General features: G+C 44.0%; 1 protein-coding gene across 1 annotated transcript; it reads left to right on the plus strand.

Moving 5' to 3' along the window:
- The first annotated feature begins 13,409 nt into the window (after window positions 1-13,409).
- On the plus strand, window positions 13,410-17,411 carry LOC114001276 (collagen alpha-1(I) chain-like). Its single transcript, XM_039378927.1, has 4 exons — window positions 13,410-13,449; window positions 15,285-15,678; window positions 15,826-16,163; window positions 16,504-17,411. Exons 1-4 carry the CDS (start codon window positions 13,410-13,412, stop codon window positions 17,409-17,411), a joined length of 1,680 nt encoding a protein of 559 aa, XP_039234861.1.
- Window positions 17,412-17,876: the final 465 nt, after the last annotated feature.

A 17,876-nucleotide genomic window follows, 5' to 3' on the forward strand; every position in this document is an offset into this window, starting at 1 on the left:
GCTGCAGAGTGAATGTGGGGATTAGCAAGAATATTTCTCAGAGCAACTTCTGCCCCTCTTTGCCCATCGTCTCCTCTCCTGCCTCCTCCCACTGCGGCTGTGCCTTTATCTGTGGTAGAACCCAGCTGTGGAAGCTGCAGGTTTCCTCCTCCTGCAGGACCAGCAGTGCTGAAATACCCTCAGCTCAGCTCTGCTCCGCTCCGGGGGGGAAATGCAGTGTTTGCTTGGCAGCCTCTCACACCTTCAGCACCGTAAAAATGCAGCTTTTTTTTAGTCAGTAAGAGGGTGGAGCGACCTCCCCACACCCAGGGACAGTGGGAGGCAAGGGGGAGGCTCCCGCCTGAATGGTTTTCTTGAGAGAGGGCAGCCCTGGAGAGATGAACGCTGCAAACCACAGTACAGAACCCTGCCCGCAGCTCAGGCTGGCTTAGAGCTCCCAAATGAGGGTTCTCTGTTATTCTGTGGAATTTCAGCTTCTATCAAGACCTTACTGACGTCTTTCCCGATGAAGGCATAAGGATTATAATTGCAGTTTTGGTACTAAAATCTCAAAGAAGCAAAGTAACACTTTAAAAATAGAGTTGGTAACTATGTTAAAAGAAATACAGCTTGACAACTGACACCAGGAAAATTAAGTCATATATTTCTGATAAAAATGACTGGATATATCTGAACCCTAACATAATCACGAACAGTCAGGGTTACTTGTGTCCAGTTCCCAAGATAGGTAGCACAGTCCCTGCACTCTCATGAGGCATAACACTGTGACAGATATCCCAGTACTCCTGTACAGCGCTGCCAGTAATTATTCAAAAAATTAAGAAGGATACCTCAAAAATACAGCAATTATTCAGCTGTGTTGTAAGTGAGATAATTCCTGGGGACAGTAATTGTTAATCAGATCCTCAGAGTTTTAACCAGAATCAAAAATATAAAAGCAATCCAGTTCCTGTCTTGGAGAGTTCACAGTTTGGACATAAACAATGTACAATACACGAATAAACGAACAGTGAGAGTAACAATGAGTAACATCTACCTGTACATGCAGTCCCCTGACTTCAGATTTGCTTTGGTTTGTACATAAACCACTTTATTAACACAGGCTAAAATCTTTCAGCATACAAGAAAGGAATCTTAAGGGTTTCTGGATGCTGGCAGAAAGAGTTATGCATCTGAAAATTTTGAAGTAAAAAAACCAAAAACCTCCTACTTACCATAACCAAAATAGCAAAGATATTTTTTAATGGTTGGTAACTGAAAAGAGATGATGCTTAAGCACATCAAATCCAGCAACAAAATTACTCACAACATTGAGAGTAACAACCTGAACATCCAAGATCCAATGCAAAAAATTATCAGTAAAGTCAGCTTTTCTAGTTGCTCAGGGTGTATCATCAAAGCATTTTTTTCTAGGGATTCAGTTCGTGTGAGTGTCTGTACAAAAATGACTCATGCCGGCACCTGGTTTTCAAAACTGATTTCATACGTTTCTTTTTTTGTTTGTTTTTCAGCTGCAGCTTTATTTTCTCACAGTTACTGAAGTCTGTTCTCAGAAAACACTGAACGATTACAATGGAAAAATCTTGTCCTGCCCTTTCAAGTGACTTGGAGGAATTATTTTGCCCTCTTGCTCATTAAAAGAACGGGAGGGGAGATTTCCTTTTGCCCAAAGGTAAAAGCTGTGTACAAAAGAGGCGTTCTACACTTCAAAAGATACCAGCACAGCTGCAGGAATTTCAGTAACCAGCAATATATAACAAAGCTGGTATCTGAACAAAACATGTTCTATTAACTATGAATAAGAAACTAATGCCAATTACAGCAAAAAACCCCAAAAGCATACTGAGCAGCAGAAAAGGAAACAATTTGTTAGCAGACTGTATTTACTCAAGGCATGTTAACAATGTCTTGCAGTTTGACACCTCATCTGAGCAGGTAAGACTCTGTTTACTTTATGATAACACAGTTCTTTCCAAAGCCCAGTTAAACTCAGTTCCTTGAGGACTGCACAAAAGCAGTTCAGTAAAAGGCAATGCTTTCATACTGTTACTGATTCTGGCTGAAATTATTTTGCTGTTACTATGAATGGTTTTCCACAGGTTTTTGAGTTTTTCACCCAGTTGCTTTCACATGATACTAATATGTTAACACAGCAGTAAAAGAAATCGTTTTAACAACAAGCAAAAAGGTCTACAGGTATTGAAGAGACAGTGTCATTTTAATGAGCAAAAAATCTCTTCAGTGGTTTGTTTTCCCTCAGAATTTGCATATTCCCCAAAAGCTCAGTGTGAATTGTTATCCCATATATTCACTGGATGGAACGACTTGGAAAAAAAACCAGTTCACATGATATTTCTTATTTAAGAGGATTTTTCTATTATGAAACCCTCAATCAGAGAAAAGAGGACTTAATCATGCAAGAAATCCTACTGTCTTGAAGATGATCACAGACACGAGAATCTTCGGTCTTAAAAACCATTATTTTAAAAAGTTTGTTATTAGACATATCAAACACATTTTCTTTGTACTGCAGTCCCTGAAGACAAATATATGGCATTTGCCCTAAACTTGGCATTAGACTGAGACCAAATCTTTGAAGAAACTAAGGTCAGAATACAATCTGCAGCTTTTGATTTGTCAGCACATCTTAATTTTCTAAAATGTATTTTTTACATAAAAGCTTTGTTTGGTGTTAAATGGGAAGTGGTGCAAAGTGGATGAGGAGGAGCAGCTGCTCCTGAAAGAAGGAAGGAACCAGAAGGCAGCAAAAATATTTCACAGTTTTCAAACAGCTCAGTATACAATGAAGAGACTTCTCCCCTTACCTTCTCAGCTGAGGCATTATTAGGGAAGAACCTGGAAAAAAAAATCTCAGAAAGGTGAAACTGAAAAACATATGAAGCACGAGAAATGTCAGCCCTGTCACAGTCTCCTGCCAGCAATGTCTGGCTCTGTGCATGGAACAGTCGCCTGAGGCGAGCACGAGGCATCACCCGCTCCCTGACACTGCCCTGAGAAACTTCTGCCTGCTCTTCAAATAAAAAGTCAGGGGTAGCTGGTGTGATGCCAGCCCTGCCACTGCTGTGTATCCTGATGCTACCACATGTGGCAGGTTTCATCACACACACCTCAGGTGTTGCTCGGGCTCTTCCTTATGACTTTCACATTTTATGTACAGTGTATTCCTCCTGACTGCTCCTGAATAAACACACCTTTTACTTCTTGCTCCAGTTAACCCACCTCTTTAGTGACAGTGGGACTGCAAGTGATCGCTGGAACTTCAAAGGACATCACTCATTTTGGATTTTCACTGGTTAAGGGCATGCAGATCATTTTTCCCTTCAGCCACCTTCCTCTGCTTTCACTTGTGTTTGCTGGTAGGACCCTGAAGCACCAAACCTTTTTACACCAAGACACTTCAATTTAACTGCTGACAACTCTTTAAAGACCTGTCCCTGGGCCTTTTTCACTTATTATTCACCTTTTGTAAATCTACGGTTTTGTCTTTTTCTGCAACGTTTCTATGCAGTGACCTGTACTGGGAGATTTTCAGAGGGAGATTTTCAAAGGTACTATGATCAGTTAGACACATGGGTCTCAGTGAAAGTCAGTGCCAGCTGCATCTGTCTCTAAAGCCTCTATCTGGAGCTTTTTAAGTGTTTGTCGAGCTCCCACAGGATAGAAAGCTTTAGCAGCAAAGCCTTTTTTACTACCTCACATTTTGCTATATTCCCACCAATGACCATTCTCTGGAAGAAAGAGCTATCACAGGAACTTGAACTCAGAGAACAATACCAAGAATATAGCCAAGAGGTGAGAAAGCTAGTTCCCTTGTTAAAGCATTTCAATTAAACTGACCCAGTGCTGGTCTTCACGCCAGTTTTAAAGTTCCTGTGTGGCAGTGGCTGGGGGCAGAGTTCTAGAGGTCTCAGACTGACAGTCCTGGACATGTACATCAGGCAGCTCCTGGGGTCCATGCACACACCAATTTTACATGCCAGTTTCAGCCTTATACTGGCTTACATCCATTATTTTGAATTATATCCTCCTGATATTTATTAAAGATTTGGGGATGCTGATTTGACACGGCACAGAATGTGATGCAACTCACATGTAACTGTTTCCTACTCTTTGAGAGTCACGTCACTCATTCCTAGTAAGGTTTTAATTCATATTTTCATGTGTGATTTTACATCCTCTCTGAGCTGTATTATAAGATGCATTTAACGGATGTTGCACCAAAAACTGAGGACTCTGTTTCCAGGATTGCACTGGTGCCAGTGCAGACATCTGCCTGGGGATGGAGAACTCATGAGGACGCTGGATGGAACCCACCTGAAATTCCACCATGTATCTGCTTCCCTTCTCTCTTACAGTAATCCCCCAAGGGCTGTAAAGTCAGCACTTCTGAGGAGATGCTGTGATCTCTCTTAAGAGATAAACATTTTACCTGTTCAGAGGCATTTACAATGACTGCTGTAAAGAGAACTTCCAAAGCTAAATCTGGCTGCAGTGATATGTACAAAACACGCTGGGATTTCAAAATCACACGTAATATTTTGCCAAGTTATGCTGCTAATTTCTAGCCCCAAAATGCATTACTTTTAGCTCAACTTTTGAGAATTAATGTTTCTTACTTAGATCAGCTGGCAAGGGTAACATATTCTGAAAGCCGACTAAATATAACTACAATGTTAAACACTGAAATTCAGCATCAACAGAAAAAAAAGCAGCCAAGATTTTTGCTTCACAGCAACAGCTGAATCTACCTTGACCCAGACCAACTCCTGCACAGCCCAGGCAGCTGCTGAAAAGTCTTGACTGCACACTGCTGACATGAAGACCTGCATGTGTTGTACCATTTTGCTGGCAGAATTTGTCAGTTCATTGCTTAAACACCTCATCCAACCTCTGATTAAACTGATGGAATTTCACAGAATCATAAGAACTGAGTCATTACTGAGAGTTAATTGCAAATATGGACTTCAAGAGTTGACCCTGACTTGATCCTTCATGACTTAATATGTGGTTCTGCTCTAAATAGTAATATTGGATATTATTAAGAGTATTCAAGAGTCTACATGAAACATTTCTATATCTTCCTGCCCACTCTGAAAAAAAAAACAGTCTGAAAGGTAAAAAATCAAAGTGGTTTTTCTGTTTTTCCTGCCCTATCAGTAAATACTTAATTGCAATCTCTTTGCAAATGGTTTCCCCAACTAGGGCTGGTATGAATACAAGTTCCACTCCTGCCAACTGAATACACTTGTGGATACTCTCATGCACATGGAAATATTTCCAGAGCACCTCCTTTTGAGATGCACCAGAAGTTATTATCCACATATTTTGTTTACTCCAGTGTCAATGGAGTTCATAATTGGAGTTTTCTGATGGCATAGCATCTTTTATGTACTCTCTTGTCCATCTCAATTAGGTTTTACCTAATAAATTTTATTTTTGCAGTTATACTGAAATGGAAAGAAAGTTTATTGTTGAGAACTTATATGAAGAAAGTGAAATGTTCTGAGTTACTACTTTAAGAGAGTTTTAGGTCCTATCTAAACCAGACCATATGTCATCTGTATATCATACACAGAGCTCCATGAAAAAAGAACAATCACTTCTCAATTCAGTGACTCTCTTTTTCCTAGCACAAATGTCTCCCCAGATATACGTTCCTGATGCACTAGATTGCTCAGGGTTAATTTTTTTAAACAATAGTATTTCTTGAATGTCTTGCAGCCCAAAAAATGAAGGCTAATACTGATCCAAATGCCATTAAATCCTTTCACCAAAACTGAGTCCCTTAAAGTCAGGGCTTTAACAGTGAGAAGGGGATGAAGGGAATTGGTAAGAATACACTGAAGGACCACTGCCACCACCTTTTCCTCTTGCTGTGGGAATGCTGCACTTGCAACAATCCCTCCTGGCCCAGCACGTGGTTGGAAGGACCTGGGCAGGGACAGCCAGGGCCTCGTCAGACCTGGAGAGCCAGGCACTGGGAAACTGGGAATGGAAGTCTGCTAAGCAGACCTTCAGGTTCAAACCAGCAATGATTGCAAGACAAGCAAAGAATGAGCACTGAGAGAGAAGATGAGGCTTTCTCCTGCAAGGATGCAGGGTGGGCTGGCAGAGAATCTGCCATAGTAAAGGCAGTGCACAAAGATAACTGCCCTAGTCTTGTTGGCTTCTCTGTCAGAAGTATTGCACCCCAGCACATAATTTTCATATATAACCCCGGGGGGGATGCAAAAAGCACACTCAGGACAGTCAGGGAAAGACTGAGATCCAGCACAAAGTAAGCTCCTTAACTCGTGGAAAAAATTCACCACAGTATGCAACTTGACAAATGACTTGCAAGCAGATCTCTGATCTGATTTAATATTAAGACAGTTATGTGACTTCTGGCTCAGAACTGGTCTGGGCAGATGAGCAGGATTGCAGATAGCACAGGTCAGTCCCCTCTGTCCTGCTGGGTGTGCTCACACTCAGTGAGACGTTGCATTTTCTGCAGTACCAAGCATGTGCTGAGCATGTCACCTTCCACCTGACACTACTCCGTGCATAAATTAGGATCTAAGTATTTTAAGAGAAATAATATCTTTACAGAAAAAAAAAATCATCTTCAAAATGCATGATGTTTGCTGCCTTCCTCACATGTCTTATGTCTTATTTGCCATTCTAATTACCTTTCCTATTCAAGTAGACATTTCATAATCTTTTCTCTCTCTCAGAAGGTCCTTTCAAACCCTTCTTTTCATAAATTCTTATAACTACTGCTTCTTAGTCCTTTCCATATCTTCTTAAACTACTGCTTCTTAGTCTTTTAACCCCTGTTCAGTGACAGGTTTTTTTACCACTTTTTCATTCCAAATGTCAGTTCATATAGTTTTTCTATATCATCAACAATTAAAGAGTCCTTATGTTCTGCATAAGAGGCTACAAGATATATTTAATTTTTTCAATTCAGTTTATCTGAGCTAAAATTAATGTAAAACTATTCAGAATTACTTTAATCAGTATAAATAAATCCAAACTTTATCTTTATCAAAATAAGGGGCAGTGGGGAGGGAAAATGACCTCAGAAAACCTGAATACATAGTATGGAATCAGGTGAAGCAACAGTACAGAAGTAAGGATTACTGTCATAATTCATTTGGCAAATTGGATGTCAAATAAGCAAAAATTAATGCCAGCAAGAAAAAAAATGAGGCATTGGTCATTTGGCTTGTGAGAGGATATAGAGTGCATATTAGATTATGTAAAAGTGAAGTTAAGCCTCATGATTTTACATACAGAGAATACACGTGAAAAAAAAAAAGTTCCATTGCATGCTGATACAGTATCACAGGAGAAGTGTTTGCTAGTATTGTATGTGTAAAAATCTTCCAGGGATAAAACTTCCTGGACATTTATTTCATTCAATAACACTTGCTGTGAAACACGGAGCATATCCTAAAGCTCTTCTGGAGCTGACTAAAGGACGCAGGACCCTTCTATTGCTGCGTCTTCACCTTCATATTTCCTCTTCTCAACTACCATTCTCTAGAGTTCTCTGAAGGGGTTTGGATCTCTCATTTCTATCAGGGCCTGCCACTATGTCAACAACCATCTGTTCAAGGAAAGCTGGGGTTTCATGTTTAGCAATCACAGAAGGATGACTCTGGCTATTGCCCTCCTGGAAAAAGGTCTTAGAGTTTGGTTCCTGCCATGCTTTTGCGATTATGCTCTCTCCACATTTTCCCTGTGATTTTTACAAGTGTATTGTTTGTTATTGGTTTTACTTTATTTCTGTATTTAATCCCATAAATAATACTATAACATGATTTTCAACTACACTGAGACAAAACTAAAAACTAAAGCATCAAAACCTCAAACCAAAAAAATTAAAAAACTAAAGCCAAAACCTAAAGCCACTGAACTATTAGCAAACTTTATGCCAAGACAGTTCTCATCTGTAAGTTCCATCTTAGGTCCCTGAGATAAAATGCACAACATTTCAGATGGCACAGAGATCCTCAAAACACTCTTATTCATCATCTTCTCAGCTTTTCAGCATTTAAAGGTCTCCACAGACCACCATTCCTCCACTAGAGGAACTGAGGCTGGACAGGCAATGGCACTCCAGTTGTGCCATCCCCAGGTACTGGAGAACTCTGTACCTCTGCTTCCACAGGGCCTTAAAGCAAGGTACAGCTGCCCTTCTCCCCACATGGTTCATGGGTCACACACCAAAGGTCCTCTCCAAAATAATTCAGTCTCTCACTAGTGCAAGAACTAACTTCCTAGTCAGGTTTCAGGAATGTAAATGGGATGTATTTCATACTGATGACCTTAATGTTAGAAAATAATGTCTTGGATGGATCAGATTTCAGGAAGGAAAGCCTCTGCAAGTTGTTAATCTCATCTCACTGCTTAAGTATCTATAGATACTTAAGTATCTATAAAAACAACTTAAGTCATACAAACCAACAGGACTAGTCGTACAGGACATTATTGTCTCCTTCTGTTTTGTTGGAATTGCTTTATTGGAAGAGCTTAGACCTCTTAAATAACTACATATCTATTCTTGTCCCTAATACAGGTTTCATACCATGTCTTTTAAAGGTAGAGTTCTGTTTAAATGCAGCTTTTCAATTCCTTTAATTACTTTCATTTTTCTTTAATACAGGATAATTCCTCAATGAGTCATTCCAGCGTATTTTTAAACTACTTTATGTGACACAACTTTCTATTTTCCATTAGTACTACCAAGAAATCCTCTTATGCAAAACCCAATTGAACTCATTCACTGCTGTCCTCAAGTGCAAAAGAAACAGTAGCATTCCTTTGTCAATCCAATTAGCATGCACAAATTAAAAGTATTATTTAGGTCAGTCTAATTTGTCATTGAAGAATGCATTACCTATAGAACTATTCCTGAATGTACTTCTGGATCACTGAAATGACAAAACTAAAAAAGTACAGTCTTGAGGCTTTTTTTCTGGTGGAAGCACACTTGGTTATTATTCTAACAAAATTATAAACACTACCTAGTTCCTGACATGAAGGTTTCACCGTGTTTCACGCTGTACAAAGAGAACAAAAAGGCTCCAGGATGTGCTTTAAGTGAACATACATTGGGAGGGTTCAGAAAGGAGAAGGGAGCAGTACACTGAGCAGTGCTGAAGCTGAGGGGTCTGGAAGCACATCTGCCTCCTGCAGAGAAGCTTCGCTCCTGCCCTTCTTATTCAACTATGCTTGGGGACCTTCTCCAGACAAGGAAAATAACAAGATGGTGAAATCAAATTGCTGAGAGCAGATAAAAAAACAGGAAAGCAGAAGGAAAAGACAGACATGGCAGTGTAGGAAGAGATGAGAGACAGAACATAAACATGGCAAGACAGAGGAAGCAAGAGGAAGCAAGAAACATCAGGAGTGTCCATGTATGGATATTCCAAGTAGCTTTTTACTGCTCCTGTTTCTCACTTTGTCACATTCTTTGAACAACCTGGTCTAGTGGAAGGTGTCCCTGCCCATGGCACCCCCTGCCACTGGAACTGGATGATCTTTGAGGTTCCTTCTAACCCGACCCAGTCAGTGGTTCTGTGATTCAGCTGAGTGGCACAAGTACTGTAAGTACAGGAATGCAGCATCATCACTGGATGCTTTTACACCAGCCCCTCACTTTTCTGCACCCAGACCAGAGGCAACAAATGTAAGCAGCTGGAACTGCATCCCAGGGGAATGGCTTAGTGATGGATGCAGTGGTACTTGATTACTGTTTGGACTCCCCGATTTTAGAAGCCTTTTCCAACCTAAGTGATTCTGTGATTCTATATAATAACCACTGCCACACTAGTAACACATCATTTAAAATAGCAATAGCACTGTATTTAAAATTATCATAATTCACAGTGGGCACTAGGAAACAATGTTAGTGCCATGAGAGAAGGATGGCCTTGTTTCCAAGACACCTGCCTTCAACAACACATCATTTTTTTATCAATGATTTTCATTCATTTCAGTGGTATGCTTGTTCTAGAAGTTGAGAGTAATCGTAAGAGGGAGGAAAATGGAGACCATTTCAAACACTACCCTTTTTTATTTTTCTTCAAAACGAAGTGAAATAGTATTACAGTGCCCTCAGGTGGTGTAAATTCAATTCGGTCCTATTGTCTTCTCTAGAAAGACAATAAACAACTGTAAATAATACTAACTTCAGCAGACTGGCTGAACATGGAAGAGAGTTACACAGGAAGGCAAATCACAGCATAAGCAGTTTTGTTTCCAAGGAAGGTTCTTTTCTTGAGTGTTTTGACAACTGATTTTTAAAAAGCATTCTTTGTTAATTTTTAAATATCTGTGGAATAAATATAACATATCTCCAAAAGAAAACCTAAATAACATCATCACTGATTATGGAAACAAAGAAAGATAGAAGGAAAGAGATCTAGAAAAGTAGATAAAACCCAAAGGGAGAAGAGGTAATGAATTTTGTAAGAGCTTTTCAGAACAAAACGTAAGGTAAGTGTTTAAACAAAACAAAAGAAAGAAAATCCAAAACACAGTCAATCAACCAACCAACCAAAACACTCTACAGATAGCATATAATTTCTTAAATATATTCACATTTAATATGTCTTAATGGTGAGGAAAAACACATAACCAAAACACATAAAGAAAGCAGCATGTGATAAATTTGTCATATAACCTGAAACTTTCTGAATTCATACTGTTGTTTTAGTCTGAAGAAATCAGTTTCCTGAAGATGTAGGATATCTTTAATGTACAACAGTCCAATAAAACTTTTTTTTTACTAAGAATAACAACATAAAATGAATGTTATTTATCTGATCTACTTATGGACATTCAAGGTAATTCCAGAATTGTGTCTAATAGAACTAAATGATTGATGTATGCCCATCATTTATCAGTGTTTTGTGTCTTCTTCAAATAACAGTGAGGAAGACCAGCAGATCACCAGGAGAATCTTCCAATCAACCACAATTAAAAGGTTTGCCAAAAATTAAGTGAGATTATAATCCATTATTCTGTTGAGACACTTAAAGAAATGGCCTGTCAGTTTACAAATATCGATTCCATCATGGAATCTATGCACTGTAGATGATGGGAATTGTACCACTGACCATGGTTTCACAGAGAACACCACAGCAGCTTTGTCCTGCTGTCCATCCAGTTCTGTCCTGTTGTCTTTCTAGGAAGACAGCTCTGTAAATAACACTGATCTTCAGCGAGCTGGATGAATATGGAAGAAACATATATGGCAGTGCAAGTCCCATGGTTACAGCGGCCATGGACCTGAATAGTTTGCTGTTCTTCCAGCTCCCAGTGGAAGGACTCTGCTGTCCTTCAGAACCACACCTGTACTCTTCCTACCTGCTCCCGAATTGGCTCCTAATGTCTGTCCATCAGCATATGTTAAAACATTCCTCAAACAGTTCAGAAAAGCAATTTCCAGACTGTTGCAAAACACAGACAACATGAAAGGAATTTGAATCCCACCAATATTCCATTTCCTATGCAAATAATACTTTCATTTCCTATCATGATGATTTGGGAAACTCTCCTACCACTCTGTAGTTATACATCACATGAAAGAAACACTGTGCTGACCCTTCAATTTTCTAAGGATTGCCTCCAGGATTTCTGAGGGTGTCTGGAAGAACTACTGTCACATTTTTAGCAGCTGTCTTTACAAACTGTACCCTTCAAAGAAAATGATGTAAGCTTCTCACCCCACATCATCCCCCATTCCCCTCACCTTCCTTTCAGTAATCCCTAATTACTTTTTTTTTTTTAACCTCACTTGCACATTCAGGAAGAGTTTTACTAACAAAACATTTCTCTGTGGCTGAGAGAGAATCAATAGTGCTTACAAGTACACTCTTTATTTATTGGCAATTTACTCCTGAATTCCCCCATCCAGGCTATCAATAGGAAGCAATCTCTTTATAGCACTAATGACTTGCGGTAAAGTATATACATCTGTTTAATACAAATAAGGGCAAACGATTTCCCAGACTTGGGGAGACAAAATAGAGCTCACAAGGACTTATCTCACTTAGAAAGAATAACTTGTAGCCTTCTCTCATTAAAAGGATAAACTATTAGAGTGGAGACAAGTAGGAAAAGAGCAACCTTGGAGAAGGGAGAGAGGGTTGGTGGGTGGCTTGGTCTGAGGTGACTTAAGAAGTCAATTCTCTTAATACAAACAACAATCTAAGCCATTGGCAGAAGAAAAGCAACACGTAAATCAGGGTTTCCAGACAGGGAAAAAAAAATATCAAAGTCCCAGGAATTTCAGCAACACCAGCGATCTGGTGGAAACTGTACCAGCAATTCCATCCACCACCGACTGGCCCCTAGATCCACTGGGTAGAAAAAGCTCTTCATTTTGAAAAGGACATTAAACAAAAAAAAATAACCCCTGCCTACCACGTCCTTCTTAAGAGTGCCTGCCATGATACACAACAGAGAGAACAAAGCTAATGCTGACAACTGTTTATCTTTAATCTCTCAGAAGTATCACCTGCAAAAATACTGCCTAATTTCTGGTCCTAAAAATATATATAAAATTATGTCCATGCTATTTTCCTTCAATGACCATATTTACAGTAATGAGTGGTAATTTTGACATGACAAAAACTTTCCTTAAACAGAATTCATGTTTTCCAGAGGTTCAAAAACTTGTGGCTTAAAATCCAAAGCAGACCAATCCACACAGAGGTGTTGAAAACTTCCTCATGTTACCTTCAAAATCACACCCAATCTTCAGCAGGAATAAGTTATTTTGTTAGGATTTTTACATATAGCTCTCCCTCAACCCCAATAATGAGATTAAAGCCTTAAAAAGGCACAAGGTTGTAATACATACTAAACCTTCTGCTTTTGTTCTTTCTAAAAAGCACTAAAAGGCAGTCTCATCTATGTGCTTGGTAGATGAAGTCAACTTCCCAAGAAGGGTACAGGTTAGAAAAAGAAAAAGTAGATCCAACTTTTACATAAAAATGTGCCAAGAGGAGCTTGGGAAAAAAAAAATCTGTTTTGGCAGCTTTATGTTGAGCTCTTTTGTTAAGCCATGAAAACTTAGAAAATCAAACTACTCCTTTATACAGCCACAAGTGTTCATTTGCAACAGGCAAACCATAAAAAGCCTGCAAAACTCGTCAGCAAAAAGGAAGCCATATGACAAGAAACCATTGCTTGTGATTTCAGGAATTAATTTGTCATAAAGAAGGGATAGAAAAGTGGTTGTTCTCCATGGTATCATCTTCCCTCCCAGCTTTTGGGCACAGACAACCCCCAGCATATCATCATCCTGAATTCTGCTTCGTACCAACAACCAATCCATCATCTTTCACAGGCAGTCCTGAGAGAAACCTGTGATTTCTGACGGAGACAATTGGATGAATGAGTTGACTGTGCTGAAGTCACAGCAGCGCCAGAGTAACGTGGCTCAGTTTACTGTGCTCAGGGGACAGCCCAGAGAAAACAGCACAGCATTTAGTCCAGCCTGGATTGCTGCATCCCTCAGGTGAGGCTCATCCTGTCCCTGCCCTGCCCTCTGTGGTGCAGTGGCGGGGCTCCTGCCAGCCCCACTGACCTCTGCCTCTGCTTCCACTGCAGCAAACACACACCTTTCAGGAAGGGGATAACAATTCAGGAAGACAGACCATATGTGCATTCCTTGGCTTTCTGAAAGTGTCATAAAACTCAGGTGGCTTGGTGGCAAACTAATGAACTGAACTAACTAAACTGAACTAACTATGCTGCCTACAGCAAACGTGCTGCAGGCAGATCAGCCCACGGGAAAGCCTTTTATCCTCTTACAGGTTGATTTTATGGAAGATATCACTTTGCCCTCAGCCACAGCATCCTCTGCTGGGAGCTCAACAAACCTTGAAACCAAAGACCTGCTCCATCTGCAGACAGGAACGACCCACTCCAGCAGGAACCTGCCTGGCACCTTGGGCCTTTGCTGCCTCTGCCTGGCAGACTAACAAGGGGAAACAGAAAACGGGATTTTGAGAGAGAAAGGATTTTGCAGATTGTTAAACCTGACCCCTTGGTACCTAACTGTTTTTCTTCATCCGTCTTGAACTTCACCCTAGTCTGCCACTTCAAGCAGACCCAGGACAAGCACATAAATAGTCAGCCCTGCCAAGATGGCTGGGCATGCTCCGGCACAGAATTTCTGTTCTCTGCAATTTCAAGCCCATGGGGAAGAAAAAAATCCACAAATCTCTCTCCTAAAAGTGAGACTCTGAACTCTACCACAGCCGTATGAAATGTTGTTTTGCATTTTGTCCTAAGTACAATAATATAATTATACTGCATCCTGAGGCAATAACTTCATTTCTGCATTTTTAAATTTCTTCACATTTCTGTTACACTGTTCTCAAGGTCACCCGGTTTCTCTTGTATGCTACACCAGACTGATGAGGACTCTCAGCTCTGCACCATTAGCATATTCCTACTTTTTGTGCCAAGGATAATAATGAAAAATATTAAATATGGCCTTTCCCAGAACATACATCATCCTGTGAGGATGTTTCAACAAAGATCATCTAGTCTAAAATGACTTTGTTTTCTAGTGACTGCATTATTAGATCAAAATACCCCTCATTTTTAAACACAAGGATCTCCTTTAGGTGTGCTGTGAAGAAGCAGCATCCATGCTGTCAGGAACACAGGCAGATAGCATCATCACAGGGCCAGGACATGGATTTTACTGCTCTCTTGTCACTAACACTCTAATTCCATGCAACAATACAATTTCCCTCCCTCCTCCACTCCTACCTCCACCAGCAGCAGAATAACTCGGGAAAGGAAGTCCATGTGGAGAGCTGCTCTGAGCTCCCACTCCCCCAGTCACTCTGGTTTTACATGGGCTTCACAGCTGCACTTTGCAATAAAGTACAATACACTGGGGAATGCTTTCGTGTACTGTGCATCTGACTTCCCTGTAGTCATAAAATGAGACAGAAAGCACATGCCTTTACACCCAATAAAACTAAACCAAAAAGTATTCTTACTCGTGGTTTATTTTCGTTTAGTCCACAGCCTCTCAGACATTTTCAGCTGCACAGAAGCTCCATGGCTGTATGCATGACAAAAACAAGTACCGAAGGTTAAACAGAACTTGCCTGAGGTTATTTGTACTGTAGCATTTCATACTGGTCTACATCCTGCAAATACTCCTTTCTGAGGATGCTGGAATGCCTCAGTCCCAGCCGAATTTGGTGTTAGTAATTTCAGTTTTGTTTCTATGTCATTTGTAGGAAATGTTACTCATGTCACGAGCAAACCAAAACGCTCATTAACTTTAAACGGTGGAAACTCGTCCCCTGCCCCCGCCTGGAACCTCGCCCGGCACGTCCGTCAGTGCCGCGGGTCTCCCCCGCCCCGGCCCGACTCTGGCACCATGCAGGGGCAGCGCTGCGGCCCCTCCGCCCCGTCTCACCGCTGCCACGGCACACCCGGGACGGGGAACAGCGGCGGGACCAGGCACGGCCGGCGAGCGAGATGGAACCGGGCAGTTCGGGGGCAGCGAGATGGAGCCGGGCAGTTCGGGGGCAGCGAGATGGAGCCGGGCAGTTCGGGGGCAGCGCACCGCGGACGAACCGCGCTGCGCACCGGGCCCCGCCAGGGGGCGCCGCCGGGGAGCGGCGGCGGGCGAGGCCGGGCCGGGCCGGGCCGGAGGGCGCGGGGGGCGGCGGGGCCCGGCCCGTGGCCGGCGCTGCCCGCGGCTCGGCCCTGTTCTGCTCCGCCGAAATGAGCCTCCCGAAAGCAGCGACCCGAACTGCCCCGGCGGGGTTGCAGCGCTGCCGCACTGAGCCGGGAGAGCGCCCGCACCGGCCCTCGCAAGCGCCTCGGGCTGGTTTATGTCCGCTCGAGAAACTCCTCTGCCAAGGCGGGCTCGGCAGCACCGGGGACAGCGAGCGCTCCGGCACCCGCTGAGCCGCTGCCTCCTGGGGACGGGAGCCCCGGCTTATTTTACCGAGGGCACCTCTCCGCTGGGAGAGCAGCGCCAGCCCGGCGCGGCTCCGGCGGCGCCAGGGCTCGCGTAGCGGACGGTGCCGTGGCCCCGGAGGCTGCCCGGCCGCTGCGACGTCCCCGAGGGTCACGGGCTCTGCTGCCAGAACGGGGATTGCTTAAGGGTTAGGGAGTGCTTGGAACCGGAGCAGCCTGGCAGCGCCTGGGACCCGGCGGCATCGGGGAGAGGGAGCAGCGGGGCGGGAGGTGACTGCCGGGGGCGCGGAGCCGGAGATACCGGGCGATGCCTGCCCGCGGCTTCCTCCTTCGGTGCCACACCGCATGGGAAGACCAGATACAAAAGCAGATTTATCACGCTGGGAGGTCTGCAGAGATAAACCCCACATATTTCCACTTGGAAAAAAGTGGTATGAAATTTCAGGAAAGTCAATGAACAGGACGAACGCAAGAAGCGTCACTGGTGACAGATACAAATTGCCAGCTGACCTCCGAGCGCGCCTTTAGACGGGGCGGGAGGCTTTGGCTCTGCCCCCGGGACCAGCACGCGGAGCGGACCGGGGTCCCGGGGCTGCGGCCCCCGCAGGGCCACCGGCCGCCGAGGTCCAGAGGCCGCCGGGGTTGACGCGCGTCGGGTGTCTGCGCGCTCCCGGCTGCGGCCAAAGCTGAGAAACCTCCTGCGGGAGCGGGGCGGCGGCGACACGCAGACACAGGCACTTTCGGGTGTCCCAGGGGAGCAGGAGGCAGGCGGGCACTGCGCTCCGCCACCTCCCTCCGCTACCGGCGGCGAGCAAGCCCGTCGGGGCGGCCGGGGTCGATGTCGCCCGGCCGCAGCACGGACGGCGGAGGCCGCGCTCTTACCTCGTTCCATCGGTCCCGCCAAGGCAGCAACGTCCCTACTTGGCCCCTCCTCGGTGAGCGGCTGCCGGCTGTCTGGATCAGCGCCCGGCCCTCGCCCGGGCGGAGGTGGAGGCGTCCCTCCCGTGAGCCGAGCCGAGCCGGTCAGCGCTGCGGGGCCCCCATTCAAGGCGCAACACCTGCGGGCTCGGCGGGCGGAGGCGCCGCTGGCCCGAAGCACCGCACGGGTGCCGGCAGGGCGGCTGGACGCGGGCGAACCCGGCGGTCTGTGCGGGCAGGCGGAGACCGAGCCGAGCCGCGGGCTGGCGGCGCGCCGGCCCCTGCCCGCTCTGGAGGGGCTGTCACCAGTCTCCGGGAGGGCCCGCGGCCCTCCAGGAGGGCCAGTCAGCCCCGCCGGGGCCGCCTCCAGCAGCTTCCAACGGCGCCGTGAGCCAGAGCCGCGCCGGGGGCGGAGGGAGCAGGTGGCATCGCCACCCCCTTCCCAACGCACGCAGGCGGCGCGGAAACGAGCCTGGACACAGCTAATGGGGCTCTACCGGGAACCCGATACACTGTGACTGCTCCCTGCGCTGCTGCTGTTTGCAACAGACGGAGGGAAAAACAATGAAGTCGTTTATCAAACCTTCTTTAGCGCAGCGTCGTTTTTAATCTCACGTTTGTACGCCAAGTTATTTACAGAGATGCGCAAAGCAAGACGCACGGACTGTTACATCCCGTAATTCCAGCGGCTGAAAACAAAGACCATTGACTGAGCCCGAATAATTACTTCCCAAACTTACACTAACATTATGGTTACAGGTTAAACGAAACCCTGTTCACCTGTAAACGATTCTGATGACAGACATAACCACATCCAAAGGACCACGCGTTTGAATAATTGTTCTGATATGATCAAGTCCAGTCTTGTTTACTTTGTGAACATTTGGAAAAGTTTTAACTCCCCGCTTGTTGGTGTTTTCCTTGGTTAACAACGCATCAGACTTGTAGGAGAAAGCAGTTTTAAGGCGGAGAACGTGCTATAA

The sequence above is a fragment of the Pipra filicauda genome, unplaced genomic scaffold (genome assembly GCF_003945595.2).
Source record: "Pipra filicauda isolate LSUMZ 115617 unplaced genomic scaffold, ASM394559v2 scaffold150_size2825430_pilon, whole genome shotgun sequence".
In the NCBI taxonomy this organism is placed as follows: domain Eukaryota; kingdom Metazoa; phylum Chordata; class Aves; order Passeriformes; family Pipridae; genus Pipra; species Pipra filicauda.